This window comes from Trachymyrmex septentrionalis, unplaced genomic scaffold (assembly GCF_001594115.1).
Source record: "Trachymyrmex septentrionalis isolate Tsep2-gDNA-1 unplaced genomic scaffold, Tsep1.0 scaffold232, whole genome shotgun sequence".
NCBI lineage: Eukaryota > Metazoa > Arthropoda > Insecta > Hymenoptera > Formicidae > Trachymyrmex > Trachymyrmex septentrionalis.
This window is the reverse complement of record NW_017305389.1, coordinates 37,046-47,030: the sequence shown is the minus strand read 5'-3', so window position 1 is coordinate 47,030 and position 9,985 is coordinate 37,046. Positions and strand designations below refer to the sequence as shown.

The 9,985-nt window shown below is 31.6% G+C and overlaps 1 protein-coding gene across 6 annotated transcripts in view; it reads right to left on the bottom strand.

Annotated features, from left to right (window-relative positions):
- LOC108748574 (sphingomyelin phosphodiesterase) overlaps positions 1 to 9,985 on the bottom strand; it is a 34,171-nt gene that overhangs the window by 8,345 nt on the left and 15,841 nt on the right. For 4 of the 6 annotated variants that reach the window (XM_018486815.1, XM_018486816.1, XM_018486812.1 and 1 more), the window contains 5 exons: positions 7,791 to 7,897; positions 5,414 to 5,622; positions 4,370 to 4,666; positions 2,279 to 2,671; positions 396 to 568 (listed from right to left, as the gene is read on the bottom strand). In XM_018486815.1, coding sequence (XP_018342317.1) covers positions 396 to 568; positions 2,279 to 2,671; positions 4,370 to 4,666; positions 5,414 to 5,622; positions 7,791 to 7,869 — 1,151 coding nt within the window. In that variant the 5' untranslated portion in view covers positions 7,870 to 7,897. Of the gene's footprint in view, positions 1 to 395; positions 569 to 2,278; positions 2,672 to 4,369; positions 4,667 to 5,413; positions 5,623 to 7,790; positions 7,898 to 9,076; positions 9,120 to 9,985 lie in introns of those variants that run through there. The other 2 variants (XM_018486817.1, XM_018486814.1) reach the window with 2 other exon arrangements.

The window sequence follows — 9,985 nt, the reverse complement described above, 5'->3', positions numbered from 1 at the left end:
TATATATCGTATATATATATATATACATATATGTATATATAGAGCTCAGATTATCCTCCGACCGACATTTAACCGATTTAAGCCGACCGTAAGCGAAATGGTTGAAATTTATTTCGCTTATGGACTTACTCTACGCCCTATTACATCCCCAGTTACAAATGATTGATCAATCTCAACTATTTCTGGCTGGGCTGGAAAACCAGCTTACTCCCGACGTGTCTACAGCCTCTATTGCTACTGTTCATTGTGGACAATTGTTTACATCTTACGTTTTTCTATATGCCATCGTCTTAAGAGAGTGAAATATTCATCTCCCACGGTAAAAGCCATTAAGTTATTTGGTATAGCCATTAAGATTCATTCTATATATGTATATATGCATCTTGCGGATGTACCTGTTAACCGGTGCGCTCTCGTGATTTCCTAAAGCTGGAAAAATTGGTATTCCGGGAAACATCTTAACCATTTGCGCAACCGTATCATGCAAGATTTTTAGATTTTCTTCTCGCGTTTGGTTCCAGATATCATGAGCAGGCAAATCCCCGGTCCACAAAATATAATCAATGTCCTGGAAATTTTTTAAACGATAAAGAGAGATTTTCTCTATTTCTTAATATGAAACGGAGAAATCAAACAATTAAGGATAATCGAAAAATCTATGAGGGTAATCCGGAGATGATTGAAATTTTTTCTTTTATGCATAAGAAATAATTAATAGTGAATTAAAATGAAAGTTAACAAGTTAATTTGAGATTATATTATAATCAATAAATCAGTTACTTTTTCATTAATTATTATTGTCGAAATATTGTTAAAAATTCTTTTCGACCAGCGAGGTTTACTTTAGAATGATAAACGTCTCTTCCTTTTCATCGTTATTTCTTAAAGCTTAATTTATAATACATTTTTTGTTTCCTATTTTTTGTTTTTGTCTCTTACCTTTTTATTTCTTCACGCATTATTTTATTGATAATCGTGTTTCTTGTCTCTTCAGAAGTTTGTCAACTTTTAAATCTAAGTTGCGTTCCATTTCACGCATAGTGCACATAATATACCATTTTATCCTTGATGTTTATCGAATATTAAAAAAAGATAAAATGATATATGTTTGCTGTGACATTCACAACGCTTTAAGCGTCGTTTCATCCTTTGTTGAGTAAATATTAAACAAGAACAAACAATGCTCGCGTAAGTGGAATGCAGCCAAGAACATACAAGAAACACGAAAACAAAACGCAGAGGGCACAAAACAAGAAACAAAAAAATATGTTGTAGATTAGGCTTAGATCGACAGGAGTAACGAATCAATTCATTTACTGCATTCTCTTTCGTTCGCGCACGTATATAAAGTATATTTTTGAGAGAGTGTACTTCTGATAAGGGAAGTTTCACAACTGTTCAGAACCGATTTGATTCTCCATGAAATATGTTGTTAAACACGAAAATCTAAGAAACATATATTTTTTATACGGGCTCTAACTCACGTTTAAGGAGTAAAACTCCTTTGAAAAAAAAACGGTATTTTTCTTAGGCGAATATCGTCGGAAGTATAAAAAATAGAAAATAATTTTTTAAATAAAAGTTATACGGTTTTAAGAGTACTTTAAAGTTATAAAGAAAGAAAAATCTTTTTATTTTTTTGTTTAACAAAATACCCCCACTACCCATAATTTTTTTAAATTTTTATTTTTTTTTTATTAAATTAAGGATTATTTTTTTACAAATTCAACTCCTACTATTTCCTGTGTAATAAAATTACATTATGACATATCATTTTTGAGAAGTAATTATTAATGCTTCCGTATATACGCTACCCGTGCTAATATGCGTAAGTAATTGTCGTCGGAACAATAAAATACATAAATCAACGAATAAGGAAATTGACATAATTGATATTTGTAACATTACAAATTATAAATAATGTTAAGAGTTATAATAATTTTTATTATTTCTCCTTAAAATGAGAGTAAAACTTTTTTATTCATTTTTATATATTATTCATTGCCAGTGCTGAAAATCTATAGTACACGTAATTTACACTATACGAATACATTTGATTGTGATTGATCAATTCTTACAACTACAACCTAATTTGACAAACAATTACGCTTACGCAATTATAAGATTTGTTCATGGCGCACACTCCACATGTTCCTCTCTTACTCACTCACGTACATTAGAATGAGTAGAAGCTATGATAGGGGTATATTGAAACATGTTGGAGCATACAACGCGACAAACCTAGAATAGGTTTTAATCATTCGCATGTGCTACTCACCGAATGTGTGTCGGCGATGTGCTTGAGCATATGATCGATCGTTCTCTTCGGCGTATCACATTTTCTATAATCGCCCCATCGTCCGGCAGCGGCAAAGGCAGTCAACGGAGCGCCGTTTGTTAGCCGACAGCAGAGCGGCTCGTTGCACTCTGCATTTGCACCCTCGTGATAATAGGGATCGTAGTGCGTATCAGAAATGTGCAGGACCTTGAATGTCGGCGCGCCTTCCTGTGGCGGAATCGGCGGCTTGATCGGCGGTTTTTTAACCGGTGGAAAGGCCACCTCCCATTCATGCAATGGGTTAAAAGCATCATCGCACGCATCGCCGATCACGAAGCTGCAGATCTGCGCCGGACCCATGTTAACCTGTTTCAGGACATAAATCACCTCTCCCTATGGCAAAAATTTTGTTATTTTTAATCTTCGTTATTTATGTAAAAGCGTAAATATTGTAACTGGGTGTTTGGAAAATAATGATGAATCTTTCGCATAGGGGCAGAATGAACTAAACTGACAAGAAAAGTTCTCTATCATTTTACAATTTTCGCAATAGAAGATATTAATTACTAAAAATTGTTGAAAATTGGTCTTCAATAATGTTTTACTCAAATACTATTAACTTTACAGAAAAACTGTAAGAGATGAAAATTGTTTATTTTTTTCTCATAAAACTACAAATTTTTTCAGAATTTTTTATCAACTTTTTAGTATTGCATTTTTCATTTTTAACATGATTAAGTATTAAACAGTATTAAAACATTCTGAAAAAATTCTTAAAGCTCTATATATTATATGTAAGAAGAAAATAAACAATTTTTGTCTCTTGCAATTTTTCTGTAAAGTTGATATACTTGAGTAAAAACTTAATGAAGATCAAATAATATCTTTTCGACAATTTTTAACAATTAATATCTTATTAACTATTGCGAATATTGCAAAATAGTAGAGGACTTTTCTTTTCAGTTTAGTCCATTCTGCTCCTATGCCAAAAATTTATCATTATTTTTCAAACACCCTATATACAATGTAACATATAATAGTATAGAAATAAATACAAGGTGGGTCATTATCATAATTTGCACATCTCGAAGAATTTGTAAATTATAAGTTGTAGGAAAAATTGTTATATACAAAAGTTGCATGACTTCGAGGCGGTCGTTACATAGTGTATAAATTTTTTTATAAGTGAAAGCGTTTAAAAAATTTCGAGATTAACCTAGTTTTTTAAAATGAAATGATGAGTATAAGCTATGATTAAAGTCTCGCTACAAATGTTTTGAAGCATTTGATGGACCAATTAGAAGAAAGAATTTTACAAACTGACCATTTAAAAAACGCTTCAAAGCGTTTGCAGCATCGCGTTGACTGTACCCATAATTAGGAGACATGATAGGTCTCGGCATTAAGCCAAGCGCAGTGACACTACAGTACTCCTTTACGCGAGTTGCGGGAGATAGAGATTATTGGGATCTCAATAACGGCTGAACCGATCAAATTCTACATACGCTCAACTCGATAGTTTTTTTACGTAATATAATTCCTCCAATAATTGGTGGAGCTTTTAGTTACTTTACTGGCACATGATTCATTTACAATACATGGAATATTAAATATCTCGTAAATTATTAATGTTTTGACAATAATTATTATTTTTATGCACAGAATAATGAAATAAATTGATATAAAAAAGAGGGAGGGAACACTGGGAATAAAATGATAGAGAGAAAAACTAGTTTTTTAGCCTACTTGCTGAGATATCTCAATGGTAATTAATTGAATTATATTTTGCGTCTCAAAGAACACGTTGCAGGCAATAGATACCATTTTCTCTAAGTTATTAGTATGATAATGTACAACATGATATTGTGTAGCATCAGTTTTCAATATCCACTATGTATTTTTGTGAGCGCCACCTGCTAATTGCTATATCCGTAGATTAGAATCTATGTAGTTTATACATTCTGTAATAATCTTTTCGAATTCATGCAACTCTTTTTTATATAATAATATTTTATACTTACAATTTAAGTTTTTCGAGATGTATAAGTTAATTACAATGTCTCACCCTATATTTGTATATTCAGGCTTTACCCCAAAGAGCATGGTTACTCCGTGACAAACTCGGGGACTCTGTATGTTGAGCGATACGCAGAATTGATAAATGCTAGCCATGATCTCTTCGTCATTCTTGCCGTTCTTTATGTAGTGCTGCAGCAAACCAGCTCCAACTTTACAAGCAGTACAAGAGACCTTGGACATAACAGAGGTTTCGACCTCCATCATCACTTGTCTTAGATCTAGCAGCTTAAGAGCTTTGTCCACAAATCCAGTTAGGTGTCCGTTTGGTTGGACCGTTTCCATGTCCCATAACATCCGCGAATAATTTAACTGTAATCAAATGGATACAAGTTGAAAATTAATCAGCGTGCATCCACGGTGTTATATCGTTTCATAACGTAGAATAGATATTAAAACAAGTTTCCCCATGTCGCTTCTCACGCGCTGTCGTGTCAATCGCATGACACGATCGCAATCTTGAGATAATCGAGCGTGCACTTTTTTCAAGATCAAAGGAAGATCGCGTATAAATACCTGCTGGCATTGAGTGACGAAAAAGCATATGATTGATTTATATATTTACAGATCCATGAGGAATTAAGAGCAAGAACCATCATATTAAAGAATCTTACAACAATTGCAAAGCTGCTTTTTCTAAACGTAGCCATTTTCTTTTACGGAAGCAATGACGAATGGTATCAATGATCGCGCGCAACTTTCACGAGTGAAAGTCATTGACACTGTTTTATGCACTGTATGCGTGACATACGAATAGGAAGAATAGAAGATACATACTTGCTTTCGTATTTGTCGGAGATCGCTTTAGTGAAAGTATTTTGGTACTGAAGTAGGAGTTGCAACGACATTGTCCCGTAGGATGTCAGAGAAGCAGAGAAACAAGAAAAAGGAGAAAAAAAAGTCGAAAAAAAAAAGCGAGATTGATGAAATGCAATCGTAAGAAAGCAGATGACACTTTCGGACAAACTGTGTTTTCGCAAAATTATTATATATAATAATCTACGTGCATGGAATGGCTGTGCAATAACGACTGTGCCTAAATGGGAGAAATTCCTTTACCCGTTCCAACTGTTCCGGGCTCGTGCCATTAACGATAAAAGTTTCCGCTGTAGGCGGTAGTTCTCGGAATCTCTCATTGAATGGCAGTAAAGCGACATCCATCTTCTCGGCAGCTCTGGCTTTTGCTGCGATCCATTCGTCGGCTAACGCGGTCCAGTTGGTCGATGCTATCTCCACTTCCCGTTTCGTTCTGTAGCAAATGGGATTTCCTGCGAAAATCGGAAGAAAAAAGCGGTTGTTTAATTAAAGAGGCTGTAAAGCAAATGCAATATGTTCAAAATTATTTATTTTCGATAAATTATTTGTGTGTACCCGCACAAAAACCATACATATAACTTACAATTAGACGTAATATTAGAGTAACACATATAATATATGAAGTAATACATATAATATCAGAAGTATTATATATAATATATTAACGGTAAATATAACGTACTCTATCTCAGCAATTTTAAACATATCATTTCTATATCAAAAATATATATAAGACAATATTATACTATATTACTACAATGTAATATACGTCTTTTTTTATATATTTCAATATGTACACTCTTATCAAGAAGGTTATCACAACATAAAATACTAAAATTTTGCATATCTTCAAGTAAGCATAACTTCGTGAAAAAATCGTCGTACTTAATTAAAATTTTTTTTTATTTTTAATGGTAAAGTTTGTATTTTAAGAAGCTTTCGATAAATTTTAAATTCATCCTTACTTCTACACATTATTTTTTCTAAAGTAAAGATGTGTTACGTCTTCAAAAAATTTTATAATTTGCACTTTATGGGGTGCAATAAATTTTTTTCGCAAATGTTGTGATAATCATCGTAAAATATGAATTTTTCCTTGTAAATTAAAAAAAAATAAAATTTTATATGATTTCTTGTTGAGGAAATACGGCGTATCAAAGTTACCTATGTATTTTTGTTTAATTTCTTCCAACATTAGCATTAACCGATGCGCACCAAGAAGTTGCTGCTTAGATTTTACACATCATATGCGTATACGCACACACACACACACACGCGCGCGCGCATATAAAAGAAAGGTCCCTATTATGAGGTACCGAGTTTATTTTGGGTAAATGCTAGAAATCTATGGGCAGAATTTAAAAAAATAATAGGTCATTTTTAGTAAGGAAATTTAGTAAGTTTTAAGATAATGTTATGTAAAATTTAATTCAAATTTTATTTTTTTTATAAATTAAAGAAATGTAAAAAGTAAACAAATCGCAAAATAAAAAAATTGTGCTCCTAACATGAGATGTCCCGAGAAATTGATAATAAAACGCAAAGTATATTGCAATTAAAAAACTTTATTTAATGTTTCTAAAATACAAATAAACACACAGCCAGTGTGCGTACAAAATGCGATGCATTGTACCTAGCTGACTCGTCTTTAGATAGTTAGAACCAAGCTTCGCAGAAATAGGCACTCAATGTTTATTCTGATTGTTCTTTTTATTATTGTACAATAATATTTATACTTTAACAATTTTCACTATAACATAGAAGCATAAGTTAATTCACATTAGAAATATCTTGGGTATCTCATATTACGATTTCCACGCCTTACGATTTTACGAGCATCAAATCTAATCTCTATAATTAAGCAATTCAATATATCACATATTTTTCTATTAGTTACGATCTTATTTTATCACCACATGAAAAATTTATTGCCAAATATTTATTTATTAATTAATAAACAAGATTTAAAAGCTCATCTCAATGAAACTTGAAGATATCCAAATTCTAAAATTCTTTTTTTGCAATAATTACAGGCATGATCCAATAATGAATTTTCCACTAAGTTTTCAATTCAAGAACGATAAATTTATGGTGGAACTAACAGATAGCGTTTATTAGTTTAGCAGAAACGCCGTATCTTGTTTTAGGTGCCTATCTCAAAATAGGGGGCTTTCCTCCATATGTAACAGTAAGCAAGAAACATTTTGGAACATTTTAACAACATTGTAGCAACATTGCTACATGTTCCAAAATATTTCTTGCTTACTGGGAAATTTGTGTGCATATATGTTAAGATTGACGCACGTCGTGCATATGTTTACACTTCAAAATTTTGGACTGCCGCTTTGTAGAAGTATGCATATATGTCGAAAAACGATGACATGTTCAATACATTTTTTTATTAATAATTTATTAATACACAACGAATAGCTAGGATCTTTTGAATGTTACTCAGGATAATGATCTTGATAATATATGTCAAGGTCATTGACTTTTGAACGGACTGACCTTGTGTAAATATTTACATGAAACAACTCTATTGTTATAAAGATTTCACAAGCATAAAGATAAGCAAATATATTTTTTATCCAATAAAATATAATTTTTTAAGTGCACATACCGACAACAATCCATGTCGAATTGGTCAGGAAAACGCAAAATAGAAAGATGCGACTTAATATTATGCCTTGATTTGGCATGCTATTTTGTACTCTTTGGTATTGGTATCTGCAATCATAAGAAAATACAAAATATAGAAATAAAATTAAAAATTGATATATTTAAATATTACATGCAAGGAAAACTATTTTTCTTAATTGTATTACAAATAAGATGGACGAAGAAAAGCGGAATTAATGAAAATAAAATAAAGAAATTTGAAAGAAATAAATTTCTTACAGAAAATAGAAGTAACAAGTTAAGTGTAACACCGTTACTTTCCTTATTGTTATTCTGTTATTAACGATTTTGGTGACGAATTTTTTTGACTGTAATAATAAAATTAGGTCGGAAAGTTACTTGATCTTTGCTCATAACAAGTTGGACAAATCACTCCTTACTGAAAATTAACTCGTCACTTTTTAGTCGTTATTAACGAGGTAAAGCTATTCGTTACCCATCATAAACAATAATTTTTAATAAATAAACGCGTAATGAAGTAATTAAGTTAATAAGAATTACTAGTTGTGGACTCTTAAAATTAAAATAATGTAGAAAGTTAGGCAAATGAGAGTTTGGTGCGGTACTTAATGCATAATCATTGGTTATATGTATATATTAATTATATTTGATTTGCTGTATACACTCGAACGTTTCGGAATCATCCCAGGTCATCCTCAGCAAAATCAACAAAGAAAAAAAATAAAGTTTCCATCATATCAGACAAATCCCTGCTCAGCTTCAGTTCCCTACCACCTTACTCATATTTCCAAATATTTCATCATGGTAAAAAATTGGTAATGATTGCAATGGAATAACAGATGCCTGAAGAACAGGAACGTGAAATAACAATTTTATTACAAAATTAAGCAAGTTTCCATGTCAATTTTACAAAATTTTATACGAGATAAAAATTGTAGCTATGATCTGTATCGGCGTCAGAATCGTTCGAATGTACAGCAAGTCAAATATAATTTATATGTACATATAACCAATAATTGTGCATTAATCACACCGAACTCTCATTTGCCTAACTTCATACATTATTATAATTAAGTTAAGTTTTCTCAAAATGACTTTCCCAATTTTAGCGCACTTTCAGCGATTAATTAAGTATCATAACAGTCATAAAAAATTGCAACGTTATCAAATTGTTGTTATAAAAAGTAATGGGAGAAGTAACAAAATAATAATTCTTCCATTCCTTGATTTCTTATTTATTAACATGTGAGCACCAGCGACACACACCGTGTGACATCGACTACTCTCGTTGGTAACCGACGACACACACCATGTGCCACGGATTTTCGTGATTTCCGGCAAATATTGTTCTCTCAGCCATTTGGATAGTGTTGTGCTCTCAACAGTCCCTCAGGTATGTATACAATATACGTGTGCAATGGCGGTTTACTTTATTCTTAAAATATAAGCTTCGGTTCCTGTGATACACCTATAAAAATTGATCGAAGCTCAATATATTAATAACAAAACAAATACAAATTCAAGATTTAAATGCATATTTCAATTGTTTAAATTAATAACATGAGAAACATAGAACATGTTACTTAAAACATGCAAACATTTAATATGCTATTTTTTATTATCGCGATAATAGAATTAATATGAGAACGTTTAATATTAATAAAGAATAAAAAAATCACAAGTTAATGTATCGCGGAATACTCGCTTTAATTCGTATTGACATCATGTATTCAAATATTTAGGAATCCCTTAAAAAATATGATTGGGAGTCAATGGTAAGATAGTAACTATTAACGTTCAATAACTGCATGTTGATTGACAAGTAGTAATTTTGAGTAATAGTAATGATCATGGGTTCTCAGTGGTAACCATTGACACTTACAAAATACGATTGAGAAAGCAGCTTTGCAATTATTGCAAGATTTTTCAATACAATTGATTCTTATTTTTGATTCCTTATGGTTTGGTTTGATTCCTTTGGTTCTGCTTGCACTGATAGCATTGTCTAAATGCAGATTCAACCAATGTTCATCTTTAGGCACTATGAGCATAATCATTGAACTTTTTCTAACTAATTTTCCAATGTTTAAGATTTTTTAGAAAATAATACTAGCGTTTATATATGTATATATGTATATATGTATATATATATATATATAAAACTTTCTTCTGCAG